The following is a 16,496-nucleotide window of genomic DNA, read 5'->3' as shown; positions in this document are numbered from 1 at the left end:
ACAAGGTCCAGGATATAAGGTCAACATGCAAAAGTCAATTCTATTTTTATTTGTCGTTGTTGTTCAGTTACTCAGTCATGTTCAACTCTTCGTGACCCCATGGACTGCTGCACGCCAGGCTTCCCTGTCCTTTACCATCGCCTGAAGTTTGCTCAAACTCATGTCCATTGAGTCCATGATACCATCTAACCATCTCATCCTCTGTCACCCCCTTCTCCTCCTGCCTTCAATCTTTCCCAGCATCAGGATCTTTTCCAACAACAAATAATTAGTATTTGAAAATCTTTAAAATATTAAAAGCATGAAATGCTTATGGATAAACTTAGCAAAATACAAGCAAGATCTGAACACTAAAAACTATAAAACATTTCCAAGAAATTTTTAAAATATATATTTCTTGTACTTGGAGTTTATTGAACTTCTCGGCCACATGGCCTTAGAGTTTTCATCAAGTTTGGATAAATTTCAGCCATTCTTTCTTTGCATATTTTTTTCTGTCTCCCCTGCTCCTTCCGGTCACGTCAGTTATACAGGTGTTATACTGATATCTCACAGGCTATTGAGAATCTGGTTGTTGGTTTTTTCCACTCAACCTATGCCACATCTTAGATAGTTCCTATTGCTGTGGTTTCAAGTACATTTTTCTTCTGCAGTATAGTACAGTACAGTGCAGTGCTCAGTCCTGTCTGACGCTTTATGACCCCATGGACTGTAGCCCTCCAGGCTCCTCTGTCCATGGGATTTTCCAGGCAAGGATACTGGAGTGGGTTGCCATTTCCTTCTCCAGGGGATCTTCCTGACCCAGGGATCGAACTGGACGTCTCTGGCGTCTCCTGCATTGGCAGGCAGATTCTTTACCACTGAGCCACCTGAGATCCTTCTAATTCTTGTAAAAGTCCCAGCAGGTTTTTAAAAGTAGCTATCGAGAAGCTGATTCTAAAATTCATATGTAAAAACCGAAAGACCTAGAATAGCTATGAGTCCTATCCATTGTGTTTTCCATTTCTGTTATTGTGCTTTTCTTCTGCAGAACTTGTATTTGGGTATCTTTTTATGTCTTCTGCTTCTTTCCTCATCACGGCCCTCTGTTCTGTCTTTACATTCTCAAGCGTGCTTATAATACATGTTGTAACATCTTTGGCTAAGTCCATCATCTCTGACATTTCTGGATCTGTTTCTAATCACTAATTTTCTCCGGGTTATGAATTGTATTCTGTTTTTTTGCATGCTTGATAATTTGTTACTGGATGTCACGCGTTGTGAATCATATGTTGTCCTGTTCTGGATTTTGTGTATTTCTCTAAATAGTACTATACTGTGTTCTGGTAAACAGTTACATTATTTAGGATGATTTGGATACTTTCAAGCCTTGCTTTTAACTTCTGTTAGGGTGAGTCCAGAGCAGCCTTTACTGTGGGTCTAACTCAGCCCCAGAGCTAAGGTGCTACACCTCTGAGGACTCATTCTACTGCCTTGTATATTACAAGCTCTCTGCATCCCTGATGGTGGAATGCAGATTATTCCCAGCTCTGTTTGAGCTCCAGGCACTGTGGCACCTCTTGTTTCCTGGTAGTTTTCTTTCACGTGTGTATAGACTAACACTCTGCCGAAGACTGGTAGCTCAGAGGTTAAAGCATCTGCCTGCAATGCGGGAGACCTAGGTTCGATCCCTGGGTCGGGAAGGTCCCCTGGAGAAGGAAATGGCAACCCACTCCAGTATTCTTGCCTGGAGAATCCCATGGATGCAGGAGCTTGATGGGCTACAGTCCATGGGGTCGCAAAGAGTCGGACACGACTGAGCGACTTCACTTCACTTCACTGCTGAAGACTGAAGGGGAACTTGATGAAGCTCTCTAGCGCGGGTGAGTCCCTGTCCTCCCTTCCTCTTTCTCTTCTTCCTCTTCTCTGTTTGTCTGCAGGTGCCTTTCTTCTAGTTTTGTGCCTGGCACGTTCTATCTGTCTTGGCCTCTCTGAATTCCAGTATCTGTCTCCTCAACTCAGTGAGGCTGACGCTAGTCAGTCGTAAGGTACATGTCCTTATTTCCTCTCTCAGCAAAGACAGTTCTGCACAACTTGTTGATCAGTGTCTGGAAGCCATTGTTTTCTATATCTTGCTCATATTTCTGGTTGTTCAAGAAGAGAGAGTGTTATGATTCCTTTTACTCAAATATGGTTTTTTTTAATATTTTATTTTATTAATTATGTATTTGACTGCACTGGGTCTTTTCTCTAGTTGTGGTAGGCAGGCTTCTCTTGTTGTGGAGCCCGGCTCTAGAGGGCGCGGGCTCAGTAAACAGAGTGCGGGCTTAGTCGCCCCACAGAATGCAGGATCTTAGTTCCCTGATCAGGGATCAAACCCACGTCCTCTGTGCTGGAAGGCAGGTTTTTAACCACTGGACCACCAGGGAACTCGTTCCAATATTGATTTTTAATAGATGTAATCTGTAGTAGAGATGAACATATATATTTATTTGTGGTGTGTGCTCAATATTTTTCCTGATGAGGTGGCAATCAAAAAATTCAGAAAGTGGTCTAAGATAAAGATTATATTGCTTGGCATGTACAAATTCTTTTGTGGATGGTCCTTTCTTTTATATGTTTGTTAAATTGGAATGTTTAAAGTCCTCCTCCAGCCCCTGCAGTCTCCCCTCCCCACCCAGCAGGTGTTGTACCCTACGTTTTTTACTGAGCACTGTATGATAACATGTTTCTATGGGATACATAGTAGTCCTCTTGGGACATTTTTGTGGATACTGAGGTTTTGTACTATACTTAAAGTTAATCTGTTAGTCATTGTTTTGTTTTGTTATGCTTTACTTGTGGAAAATCTTATAGGAGAAGGAACATTTTAAGATATGTTTCTAACTTCAAGAGAATTGGTGAGGTTTTTTTATATTGTTGAGTTCACTGGAACTAGATATTATTTGGCTGTTTAATTATCACAGGGTTGCCATGAGTAAATTCAAATTCCTATGATAAACATAGTTTATGAGCTCAAGTAATCAAACACAGTTTTCTACAAAAACATTCCAACACATGTAGTTTACTATCACAAACATCCAAAGCCTTAAAGCACAAGTCAACAGTCTTTGGAAGATGACAGTTAAACGCTAGATGTTGCAGTAAAGCTTCTTGCCCTTTCTTGTAAATAATAATTAAAGCAAATATTTATATAGCACCGAGTTTATTCTAAATGCTTAAGTATTTTAATTCATAAGAAACTTGCTTTTATGCTGATAGCCTCAGGGGAAGTTTAGATTTAATTTAAATTTTCTGGTTGCTGGTATATAAATATTTACTGTTTGCTTCTTCCTAATCTATGTAAGCAAAGGGTAACAGTGAACCCACTGCTTTGCATTCTCAAAGTCACTTGAGTCAACAGCTTTTCTACCTCAAATTTTTTGCAAGGTTTCTCATTAATTGCAGCTGAAGCACATGGCCTCTGATTTCAACTTTAATTATATACCAAGGTTTGGGTTAAAGAATTTGTGGCTTATAATTTTTAATGTCTATAGCTTAAGCTTCAGTCATTTTGTTTGACTTGAGTCTTCTACTCTAATCCAAAATAACTCTAGAAACTTGAGCACCTTGTTTTGCCTCTACTTCCTGATCTGAAAAATATGGATACTAAGTACCTACCTCATAGGATTGTCATGAGGATTGGATGAGAGATCATCTGTATAGCACCTAGAACAGGGGCTGGAACTTAATACCTGCTCAGTAAAGTTAGCGGTAGCAGAAATAGTACTCAGATTAGTAGCAGCAGTAGTAGTAACTGCTCAATAAATTTAATATTAGAAGTAATAATAGTCATAGTAATTGCCCCATAAATTTAATAGTAGTAATGTATCAGTGCTGCTGCTGCTGCTAAGTCACTTCAGTCATGTCCGACTCTGTGCGACCCCATGGACAGCAGCCCACCAGGCTCCCCAGTCCCTGGGATTCTCCAGGCAAGAACACTGGAGTGGGTTGCCATTTCCTTCTCCAATGCATGAAAGTGAAAAGCGAAAGTGAAGTCGCTTAGTCGTGTCCAACTCTTAGCGACCCCATGGATTGCAGCCTACCAGGCTCCTCCGTCCATGGGATTTTCCAGGTGAGAGTACTGGAGTGGGGTGCCATTGCCTTCTCCTAGTAGTATTTAATGACTTATCTAATGAATAGTACAGTTAATGGTTTGCCATAAATTATTCAACCATGCCCCTACTATGGAACATTTTATTTATTCCTAATTCTTTATTATCACAAGTAAAGCTGCAATTAATATACATGTGCACATAGATTTTTTCCCCCCTTTCTTTGGATGATTTCCTTAAGGGAGAGTCTCAGAAATGGGAGGACTGTCTTGAACACAAGTGTCTTGGAGAGAGTGAAGACCACCACAGCACCTCCTTCTCCCTCCCACCCTGGTGTCTCCTCATCTCCTTTTTCACCCCCATGTGGGGGGTAGTGACTGTGCAGGAGGGGGAAGAAGGATCAGGGTTCTTTCGGGTGGGCATCCCTTATGGTGCATCTCTTTCCCTCCTGCGCCGCCAACACTGTTCAAGTTCAGTGATGTGTGAAATAAAATGTGTCCCTCCTAGGGTCATTTGCATTAAATTTTTTTAATTGGAATATAGTTGCTTTACAATATTGTGTTAGTTTCTACTGTATAGTAAAGTAAGTCAGCTATATGTGAACATATATCCCATCTTTTTTGGATTTCTTTCCCATTTAGGTCCCCACAGAGCACTGAGTAGAGCTCCCTGAGCTGTACAGTAGGTTCTCATTCAGTTCAGTTCAGTTTAGTCGCTCAGTCGTGTCCGACTCTTTGCGACCCCATGAACCGCAGCACGCCAGGCCTCCCTGTCCATCACCAGCTCCCGGAGTTCACTCAAACTCATGTCCATTGAGTCAGTGATACCATCCAACCATCTCATCCTCTGTCGTCCCCTATCCTCCTGCCCTCAATCTTTCCCAGCATCAGGGTCTTTTCAAATGAGTCAGCTCTTTGCATCTGCATCAGGTGGCCAAAGAATTGGAGTTTCAGCTTCAACATCAGTCCTTCCAATGAACACCCAGGACTGATCTCTTTTAGGATGGACTGGTTGGATCTCCTTGCAGTCCAAGGGACTCTCAAGAGTCTTCTCCAACACCACAGTTCAAACCTATTTTATACATAGTAGTGGATATATGTCAGAGAGCTTCCCAGGAGGCACTAGTGGTAAAGAACCCACCTGCCAGTAGAGGAGATATAAGAGACACAGGTTTGATTTCTGGGTCGGGAAGATTCCCTGGAGAAGGGAATGGTAACCCACTCCAGTATTCTTGTCTGAAAAATCCCATGGACAGAGGATCCTGACAGGCTACAGTTCATAGAGTCGCAAAGAGTTGGACACGACTAAAGTGACTTAGTAAGCATGCACACACTCAAATATGAGGTCTAGCTCCTAGGGTGGTTGTAAGGCTTACATTGGACAGTGGCAATGAGGTAACTCGTGTATGCCGTGCATAGGGCCTGCCCAGCTCAAGCAGCCCAAGGTGGCCATCTTTCCCTTCTATGGTGTTGGTCAGATGGAGGTACTGGATGAACACATTAGCTGATGGTATTTGTATGAGCCCTAGGGCAGAGTGGCTGGCGTCCTGCCCTGTCCCCATCACAGGTGCTGGCCCCTCAGCCCTGCCCTCTGCTCCCACCATGTAGGCCGATTTCTGGAGCTGCACATGTACATGACCTCTGCGCTGAGCAAGAACGACATAAAGGCCATTGGTCTGCAGATGGCCCTCGACCTCTTGGCCAAGAAGGAGAAGAAGGACTCCATCACGGGCCTCCAGACACGCACCCAGCCTGGGCGGCCTGATTGGAACAAGGTAAAGGCCACCTGGAGTCCTGAAGCCTGCAGGGACTAATGGGGCTGAGAGCCTAAGGCACTGGCTAGGGAGATTTGGGCCAAGCAGCCAGAGTCCAGCTAGGACCTCAGGGCTGGAATGGGAGGCAGAGTACCTACATTCTGGCTCCATCACTACCTCACTTTGTTCTACCACTAGCCTCTGTTTCCCCATCTGATCACAGAGGAGGTTAGTCCATAGGACCTCCAAGGCCCCTCCCAGCCTGCAAATACCCTGCAGATCAGAGTCCAAAGGCCCTAGTGGACAGAGTTCTGGGGAGATATCAGGCCTTATCCCAGTCTATTATATTCCTCAGATTGGTTTTATTATTATTTTTCCTCCCTGAGCACTTACCAACTGGGGTGTAGTGTTTGCCTGAAATGACCAGAAGGTATTGCATTTCAAACTACTGTGGTGATCCATGTTTAGATGATAAGAGCTGATGGGGAAGGGATGCCAGCAGGCCTTGAACTCCAAGAAAACTTTAGGCAAGGCAATTCTTAAGCGGAACTTGGGGTTAAAAATGGTCCTCCCTGAGGGAGAAAGCCTGACTTCAGGACAGAGGCATTTCAGTGGAGGCCTGTGAGCTGGCATGAAGTTGGGGCTTTGGAGCTCAGTGTGCCTGCTGGGCTCTGCCATCGCCCCCCAGCACTGCAGCTGGTTAGTACATGTCTCCCCCATGGATGCAGCTCCTTGAGTGGAGGGCCTGGGTCTTATCTGCTTCTGGTCCAGCCCTCCCTGGGGTCTAGATCAGGTTATGCATTGAGCATATGGCCTCTAAACTAATGGCCAAAGCCAAGCAGCTATGCCCTGGAGCTCCTCATGAGGAGGACAGCCACCCTGGCCCATTATATCCTCAGCCCCACTAGGTGAGTCACTGGGTGGGTCCGAAGTCCCCCTCTTCTCCCTCTGCTCTTCCCCGATTCTGTGGACTCTAGGTGTTCCAGAAGGTGGCTGCTGAGAACAAAGGCAAAGTGCAGGTCTTCTTCTGTGGCTCCCCAGCTCTGGCCAAGATCCTCAAGGGCCACTGTGAGCAGTTCAGCTTCAAGTTTTTCCAAGAGAACTTCTAGCCCTGCCCCTCCCAGCTCTGCCCAAACCCACTGCCTGCCAGCCTGATCAGACTGCTGCTAGTGCCTTGCAGGGACCAGCCTCAAGGGGACCCAGCGAATCCAGCTCCATGTGCAGAACAGGAGGCCCTAGGAGGCAGACCGACTTCCTTGAGAGCCCAGGGAGAGGGCGGGGCCTTGTGGGGTGCTGCTGTGAGTTTGGGAATTGCTGTGAGGCTGGGCAGACTTGGCCAGGGGATAGAGGGGTGGAGGTGACATGGTTGGGAGACACAGGGGGCCTTCCCAGGCCAACCCCTCCTCCAGAAGTCCTCTGAGGACATCTTCCCTCCTCCTACAGTGGTCCCAGACCCACCTGATCATCACGGTCATTCTGGAACTTACACACACACAGCATTTTATTCTGAAAATTTTCAAACATACAGAAATTTAAAGACTTGTCCAGGGAACAGTGTTACCCATTGTCTAGATATCCTCAGTTAACATTTTGCTATGTTTGGCTTAGTACGTATTTTCCATATCCTCTTCCCTCTGTTCATCCAGGCTATCCTGTTTTTCTGATGCATTTCAAAGCAAACCTTATTACTCAGAGGAACTTTCTTTAAAGGTAGATTCCTGGGACCCATGCCCAGAAATTCTGATTCTGCAGATCTGGGGTTGAGACCTGGAATGTGTGTTTTATCCAGAATCCATGTCCATAGGGAGAGATGGCAGCTAATTTTCCCTTCTCTTTATGTTGTTGTCTTCCCATCTCTCTTTATATCGTGTCCTTTTTCTTCTCTCTGCCTTTCTCTTTGTGTCTCTCCCCTGTGTGTGTCCCTTCCTTGCTCGGCATGATGCTTTTCCCTTTTCTCCACACACTGAGTCATTAGAGAAGTGGGATGGAGACAGAGTCTCTGTGTGTGTCTCTCCATGGGGGTCACAGAGAAGTCCTGTGCCTGGGAATCTGGCAGGTTGCAACTTGTAGCTCAGTTCTGCTGTGGCCCAGTGGTATGGCCCTGGAAACCTCCTCAAGCTTGTTTCTTCATCTGAAGGATGGGCCTGATGCCCCACCTCCCTGATCACAGTTGCTGGGGTTGAAATGAGACATTACCAGTAGTGCTCAGGACATTCATCCTCTGTCCCTGGGTGGCTCTTTATTGCTCCAGCATCTGAGTTTCTGCATCTTCTCTCTACTTCATGAAAGTGAAAGTTGCTCAGTTGTGCCCAACTCTTTGTGACCCCATGGATCATATAGTCCATGGAATTCTCCAGGCCAGAATACTGGAGTGGGTAGCCTTTCCCTTCTCCAGGGGATCTTCCCAACCCAGGGATGGAACCCAGGTCTACCACACTGCAGGCGGACTCTTTACCAGCTGAGCTGCAAGGGAAGCCCAAGAATACTGCAGTGGGCAGCCTGTTCCTTCTCAAGGGGATCTTCCTGACCCACAAATTGAACCAGAGTCTCCTGCATTGCAGGCGGATTCTTTACCAACTGAGCTATCAGGGAAGCCCATTCTCTACTTTATAGCTTCCTTTGTTTTGGAGCCTGTTTGTATCTTTCACCGTCCAGACAGGAGTCGATGGCAAGGACAGCAAATACAGAAGCTCCCCTGGGAGACTCTTTGGGGAAGAGATGTCCTGGGTGGTAGGCAGGGGCAGAAGAGCTGGCCTCACCCCTCAGATCTGAGCTGGGTGTTTTCTCTCTGCCCCGCACTGCAAGCCTCTGGGGACTTCACAGTTGCTGCACGTCCTCCGCCTTGGCAGCTGGTCTTGCTGGGTTCCGTCTCTTCTGTGACAGTCTAAACTCTCCTCCCCAAAGCGGCTTTCAGGGGGTTGGAATCAGGCACTTTCCAATGGGATTGTAGAATATGCCTTTCTATTCTGTGGGTTAGAAGTCCTGGGCACAGAACAGGTAAATGTGACAACCGTGATGGTGACACCTCTTATAAAGGGCTGGGCATCAGAGAGGAGCCTGGGACACAGCAGGTGAGGGGAGTTCAGAGGACACGGAGTCATCTTGGCGACAATGAAACAACAGGGGTGAGAGAAGTTCTTTTCAAATAGCAGCAGCAAAAGGGGACTTCCCTCATGGCCCCGTGGCTAAGACTCTGTACTCCCAATGCTGGGGGTCCAGGTGTGATCCCTGGCCAGGGAACTAAATCCCACACGCCACAACGAAAAGTTCCCATTCCACAACTAAGGTATCCCACATGCCACCACTAAAACCCAGCACAACCAAATATTAAAAAAAAAAAAAAAAAAAGCAGCAGCAGCAGCAAGAACACAGGATTGGTGGGTAAGGATGTTGAAGTGCAGCTTGGGGCAGAGGGCAGAGCACAGCATGAGGACTGGGACAGACAGAGAAAAGATGGGACACAGGACGTCATATTCCAGATGCAGGAGGAGCAGGAGGAAGGATGCGAGGGAGAGTGGGACCCAGCTGGCAGCCTGGAGGTAGAGGAGGCAGCCACGCGAGCCGCACGGAGGGCAGGAAGGAGGGCCACCAGGTTCACAGGGCCTCTCCTGGGGGTGGGCGTCAGCATATCTGAGAGGCCTTGTGTTGGTGCTTCTGTGCACGATTGTGTTTAATTTCCAACAAGCCTGGGATAGACATCTGCTGGGAGCCACCACGGGAGATCCCACCCATGACAAGGTCATGTGGAAGAGAACTGTTAAGCAAGGCTTCAGGGCTCAAGGGGCTCCCTAGGCTTTCTCGAGCATCTACCCCCAAACCAGAATCTGTCTGTTTTACTATTTCATGACTTTCACCAACTTCTCTGACATTAACAGGGGGCTATCCCTGACCAACTTTCTCTGGAGACAATCAACTTAGGGCTATAGCTAATAAGTCTCCTGGACATGAGAGGAATATTTCAAATCACACCCCCTCTGTTAGCATTCTAGCTTGCTTGGCAGGTATATCCAGACTCTCGCAGCTACGCATATGATTATTTACAGCCTCCCACCTGTGATAGGCACAGAAAGCCTAAAACATAGAGCCTTTCAAAGAGTTAAAAGTTATTAGAGTAGTGCTGGTATAGGATTTCAGTATAGAGCCAATGCTTGTTGCTAAGTTCCCGTATCTCTTACCCACTGTGCACCTGGGAATGCATTAGTTAACATAGTGAGAATGTAAGAAAAACAAGTATAGCCTTGAAATTAACCACATCAGAACTTTGAGCTAATTGGTTCTTTCTTGTAACTCACTGCACCTTTGCTCTGTAAAAAATGTAACTCTGTTTAGCATTTTCTGAGGCTGACATAGATTAGAAATATAAAGAAAAAACACTTTGAGGGAAAATAAGTTTTCTGGTTGAGCAGCCTTTATCAAAAGAGGGTCATAAAATGTTCACAGGCCTCCAAGGCCAAAAGATACTGTACACAACATCATTCGTGGGAAAGGTAGGCAGAAAAAATCCTGGTTTCAATAAGGGCAAAACTGCTGGAATGTTTTGGCTGACTCTGTATGACCTTGCATCTTTCATTTCCCTCTATGTATAAGGCAAGGTATAAAAGTACCTTTTAAAAATAAAGCTATTGGGCCTCACTTGAAGAAGCTTGGTCACCCCGTGTCAATCATTTTCTCTCTCTCTCTCTCCCTCTCCCTCCCTCTCTGTTTCAGGCTGATCCCTTGGAGCATAGAGGCTCCCTGTGTTCACTTATCTGCCTGGGTTTCTAAGACCTGAACGGGAAGACGTTCTGCGTCTTCACTCCCTCGGGAAACCGGGAGGGCACCTGTGGCCTCTGTGAACAGGGCAAACTTCTTGTCTCAGAGTTTTATTGGCTTTCTATGTAAACCAAGGAATATCAGCCTCTTTCTCTCCTCTATTTTCTTATCTTCAACATTCTTTCCTTATCTCTCTCTAAATCAATCGCCGATGCCATTTCTCCTTCGGGTTTCCCTGGATCCTGAGGGGGCTGGACCCCGGTGGACATCTAACTCCCATGGAGAAACTCGGACCAAGAACAGTTAAGTTACCAGCCTGGGGTCACACTCTTGGAGCCCATTTCTTCCTGTTGAGTCTGTGTTTTTGCCTTATCATCAGACTTGGGAAAGCTCGGGGAAAAAAGCAACTGTCACTCAGTGGAGTGTAGATGTAAGCTAGGAGGGTGTCCTGATGGGGGGGCTGGTAAAGAGAATATATCAGTCATGTGGCAAGAGTTGGCAGAGCATTCTAATGTGTGCTAACAGGACTTCACACACACACACACACACACACACACATGCACACACAGTCACCATTATCTTACAGCTTGCCCAGGACAACTGTTCATACTCCCCTGAAAAACTGGTCCCCAGTCCACAGTCCCCTGCTCTCTCATTACAGATTTCCAGTGATCTGCCACTGTATGCAAACAGCCAACTCTTCACATAGAATTTTATCTCCCAAAAGGCATGGGAGCATGCGGGGGAACTTGCACCTAGATTCTAAAATCCTTGAAGGATCCACAGGTGTGACTTGTGACCATGTGTGTCCAAGGCTTTCTCTCCAGACATATTCTAGTTACCCACTGGAGGGCACTGCGGAACCAGCGATCTCAAGAGGGTTTGTTTTGCTGGGAGGGAGAGTGGTTTCTGAATGGTAGTGAATCCGAAAGAGCCAGGGAAGAAAGCCCCACCCCAAAGCTCTCTGCTGGAGGCAACTCTCCCTTAGACAGAACCATGAAGTCAAGAAACTTCATTTTCAAGATTAGAGTTTCTTGGGACTTGGTGGTGGTCCAGTGGTTAAGACTCTGTGCTTCAGAGTCTTACACACCTTCAGAGTCTTATGCACAGGGTGCATGGGTTCCATCCCTGGTCGGGAACTTCCACATGTCGTGAGGCATGGCAAAGACAAAAAATCAATTTCTCTAGCTGCCAGTCTCTTACCCCAACACACAAACACACAAATGCACACACAGCCCTCCACCTCCCCACCCCTCTGCTATACACCCATACCACACACACACACACACACACACACACACGGCCCTCCACCTCCCCACCCTCTGCTACACACATACACACACCACACCCCTCCCATCCCTGCACCCAGTGTACAAGTTCTGGGCTTTCCTCTTTCCCAGTCGCAAGGTCAGAGCAGGTCTGGGGCGGCGGGCTGGAGGGTGGGAGGAGTTCATTGGCTGAGGCTCTGCCACCTCACATCATCATAGGTGACAGGATCGAATATGTGGGTGTACAGATTAGCCGGGCCATCCATCTGGATGTTTCCTAGATGCTTAGATCGGGGGCCAACCTGCCGTTAACCAGAAACAAGCGCATCCCCGCGACTGGCTGACTTTTCTCCTTCCACCCAGGTGTTGGCAGTCCTCTAGGCGAACAGAAAGGGACTGCAGGTGAGCTCACGATCAGGGCGGGTTATTAGGGTGTGTACCACCCACTCCATCAAGTTGGGAGCTTCCAGAGGTCAGGCCTGTGGCCCCAGGGCCTCCTGTAGAGGGGGGGGGCCTCACGCGGATATAGCTCCCCCCCAGGGGAGGGGCTTCTTCTCCTCGTGTAACTGTCGCGGTAATCTGGGAAACAAAAGCGAGAACACAAGCCACTGAACGAATCGAGTTGTCAGCCTCCACGACACTGCTCTGCTGTGACGCCAGCTCTGGAGGGGACAGTAGCATCAGAGACGCAAACCGTCTGGCAGCCCCCGCACGTGCAGTCTATTAATACACTGAGAGCCGGCGGTGCTGAGGAGTGTGGCCGCCTTGCAGACAAGGTGGAGGTTGTCCAGTCACTCAGTCGTGTCCAACTCTGCGACCCCACGGACTGCAGCACACCAGGCTTCCCTGTCCACCAGCTCCCTGAGCTTGCTCAAATTCATGTCCACTGAGTCCGTGATGCCATCCAACAATCTCGTTCTCTGTCCTCCCCTTCTCCTTCTGCTTTCTTTCTTTTTTTTAAATTTGTATTTCTTTATTAAAGGTTATTTTTTCATATGTTTACAGATATTGGTGTTTCTCTTTTTTTTTAATTTTATTTTTACTTTATTTTACTTTACAATACTGTATTGGTTTTGCCATACATTGACATGAATCCGCCACGGGTGAAAAGGAGCTCCCAATCCTGAATCCCCCTCCCACCTCCCACCCCATATCATCTCTCTGGATCATCCCCATGCACCAGCCCCAAGCATCCTGTACCTTGTATCGAACACAGACTGGTGCTTCGTTTCTTACATGATAGTATACATGTTTCAATGCCATTCTCCCAAATCATTCCACCCTCTCCCTCTCCCTCACAGTCCAAAAGTCCATTCTATACATCTGTCTCTTTTGCTGTCTCACATACAGGGTCATCATTACCATCTTTCTAAGTTCCATATATATGTGTCAGTATACTGTATTGGTGTTTTTCTTTCTGGCTTACTTCACTCTGTATAATTGGCTCCAGTTTCGTCCACCTCATTAGAACTGATTCAAATGGATTCCTTTTAATGGCTGAGTAATACTCCATTGTGTATATGTACCACAGCTTTCTTATCCATTCATCTGCTGATGGACATCTAGGTTGTTTCCATGTCCTGGCTATTATAAACAGTGCTGCGATGAACATTGGGGTACACGTATCTCTTTCAATTCTGGTTTCCTCGGTGTGTATGCCCAGCAGTGGGATTGCTGGGTCATAAGGCAGTTCTATTTGCAATTTTTAAGGAATCTCCACACTGTTTTCCATAGTGGCTGTACTAGTTTGCATTCCCACTAACAGTGTGGGAATCCTCAAACATCCTCTCCAGCATTTATTGCTTGTAGACTTTTGGATCGCAGCCATTCTGACTGGTGTGAAATGGTACCTCATTGTGGTCTTGATTTGTATTTCTCTGATAATGAGTGATGTTGCTCTTTCTGCTTTCAATCTTTCCCACCATCAGGGTCTTTTCTAATGAGTCAGCTCTTTGCATCAGTTGGCCAAAGTATTGAAGCTTGGAGAGATTAGGCACTCCAGTCGAGACCAGTTGCGGGCAAACTCCTGAGAACTGTGCGGTATGGAAAGGCTTTTGCCCTCTGAAATCTAGGAGGCGGCCTCTGCATTTGCACTGTGACCTTGATCTGCCCTGCAACCTCTCGGAGCCCTCCCTCCCTCAATGAACAGATGAATGACGGGCGCATTTAAACGCTTGTACATGCACGGTCTTTCCAAAAAGAGATGTGTTTTATCTGCTCTGAGTGAGTGGAAAGGATGGTGTTGGGTTGTTTTTTTTCACCATTTTATTTTCTACCCCTCTATCAATTTTGAAATTTTTATGACAAACATATATTAGTTTTATAGCTGCATTTTAAAAAATCCAAAATAGAAGGTTAATTAAAAATTCAAATGCCATGTTTTGATGTGTTCCCATTCCATCTAACAAAAAACAAAGTGTCTGTGTGTCATGCAGGTATAGAAATGTGTTGGAAGAGGGTAAGAAGGACACACACCTAACAGTGCCCGGTGGTCAACTGGAAGGAGGTAAAGGAGCACTTTAAGCAGTCCTCTCTGTTCTATTTCATGTATTTCTGTATTACCCATGGAATGTTTCACAGCATAGAATTTTTATACCATGCACTTCATATATTACTTGGTTTTTATTTGCGTCCTTTTTAAAAGAATAAAGCAGAATGGAGAAAGCGTCTGAAGTGTCTTCTAAAGACCCCTCATATTGATTAGTTCTCCAGTGGGAGTGTTTGGGGCACTGCTGGCCCTAGGAATGGGCCCCTGACACTGGGGGCGCTCTCACCTCTTCTACGGAGCAAGGCTGCGCCAGTGCTCAGATTCAGAATGCAAAGCTGCTGGCCAAATGTGCTCTAAGTATTCAAATTAAAGGCCTTTCCAGGCCCAGGGCTGGTCCAGAAAGACTGCTTCGGGGGCACTGACTCTGCTAAACAAATACTCACATTAACCAGCCTTCCTGACAGATTGATGCATCTTTTTATGATCTGTCTTTACAACATGATGACTCTCTCCTTTTAAAAATAAGATTAATTCAGACAAGACATTTATTTTACAGGGAAATCCATCCCAGGGGGGAAGAAGACTCCAGCAGAAAGGCAGAGATGGCTGGAGAAAGACCACTCTCAAGGAAGCTTCCACCTCCCAACAGTAGCTCTGTGATAGTGGCCCCAAATTAGCTGCCCTAATCCTACACCACCTGGAATCACCCCAGTTGCATGAGTGTTGTCTCCTGGAGGAAACAAAATAAATCAGGGAGTGGGTTTCAGTGTTGGGGGGGGGGTGGCAGGAGAAAGTGAGGGAGGGAATGGGTATATTTTTTGTTTTGTAAAAGAACAAAGTTCTGAGATTCTCCCAAACTTGTTTGGGCATATGTGTATACAGATTAAGGTTGTCTTTAAAGAATAGAGAAGTACATCCAAGGGAAATGAATTATTCGTCTCTGTGTCTATGTCTGGAATAGCACTCCCATCTACCAGGTGCTTGGCAGTGGTTCATGAAAGCTTCTGCACTGTGATCCCTGTTTCAGCTGGTGGCATCAGCAAGGTACCCTTGACTCCTCTGTCTCCCCATCTTCATCCCTCAGCCAGCCACCAAGCACTGCCAATGTGTTTCTCACATCCATTCCTTCCTGTGTTCAGTCCTTCCCTAGACTGTTGCCTGGAGTATTATATGGATCTCCTGGTTGGTCTTCCTTTCTCCAGCCTCTCCGGGTCTAATCCATCCTCCACACTGTTGCAGATCTGATTAGACCCCTTCCTGTTGGATAACTGTCCTGTCACAGTCATCAGACTGCCAAGACTGGCACACAGGCCTTTCTGCACGAGCACTTGATTCAGTTCTGCAGACAGTATCATTAATGGCCCTTCTTCCTCTGTCTGGCCAACATCCATTTCATCTTCATATTCTAAAAATGCGGTAGAACTCAGCGTTGCCCCGAACACTATGCCATTTCACACCTTTACGCCTTTGCTTCTGCAGTGCCTGACATTTGGAGCATGCTTCCCCACCTTCAGATTGAGATCTCAGAACATTTTATCAGCTCGTCTGTGAAGACCTCATTGCTGGTCCCTCCCAGCGTAGAACAACCTCCTCTGTGTGATCGCATCGGACCTACTTCCACTACAGCACCCGCCGCAGGCATCAGCTTTACCTGTACCTGTCTGTGAACCCCTTGAGGGTAGGAACAATGTCTATGCATCTTTGTCTCCTCCATGACTGGCACATAGTAGGTGATCATGTGTTGGTGTTGGTGAGCTGCCACAATTCACTTGAAGCCCCGCCTGTCTCTACTCTCTTTCCCGGCTCTGCTCCGCCCCTTCAAGGATAAAGAAACTCCAACATCTCTGCTGGCAGACTGGACCAGCCTTGCATGTGGATACAGTAGGCAGCTGCCTTCAAGGTGTAACTGAAGGGACCCTAGAAAGATCCCTGCCTCCTTGCCTCGCCATCTCCCATCCCTCCCACAGTTGCTTCTCTTCTATGAGTGGAGGTCAGGATTCCTATAGGAATCCACGCTCCGCCTCCAGCTCCCCCTGTAGAATAAGGAGGTGGGACTCAGGGTCCCTTGTAACCCTTCGATACTTTCTCTTCCTCATTCTTCTTCTTTCTTCCTCTAACTCAAAAGAGATGAATGACTTAGAAAGAGCCAATGAATCAGAAAT

General features: G+C 46.6%; 1 protein-coding gene and 1 long non-coding RNA gene across 2 annotated transcripts in view; both read left to right on the top strand.

The window, feature by feature from the left end:
* LOC120860870 (NADPH oxidase 5-like) overlaps positions 1-8,175 on the top strand; it is a 46,713-nt gene extending 38,538 nt beyond the window's left edge. Inside the window, 2 exon segments of the mRNA XM_040236572.1 lie at positions 5,681-5,847; positions 6,804-8,175. Coding sequence (XP_040092506.1) covers positions 5,681-5,847; positions 6,804-6,935 — 299 coding nt within the window. The 3' untranslated portion in view covers positions 6,936-8,175.
* Positions 8,176-15,154: 6,979 nt separating this feature from the next.
* On the top strand, positions 15,155-16,013 carry LOC120860871. Its single transcript, XR_005720451.1, has 2 exons — positions 15,155-15,378; positions 15,814-16,013. It is a non-coding gene; the product is annotated as an uncharacterized LOC120860871 (long non-coding RNA).
* Positions 16,014-16,496: the final 483 nt, after the last annotated feature.

Source organism: Oryx dammah, unplaced genomic scaffold, assembly GCF_014754425.2.
Source record: "Oryx dammah isolate SB20612 unplaced genomic scaffold, SCBI_Odam_1.1 HiC_scaffold_11209, whole genome shotgun sequence".
In the NCBI taxonomy this organism is placed as follows: domain Eukaryota; kingdom Metazoa; phylum Chordata; class Mammalia; order Artiodactyla; family Bovidae; genus Oryx; species Oryx dammah.
This window is presented reverse-complemented; position numbering and strand designations above follow the sequence as displayed.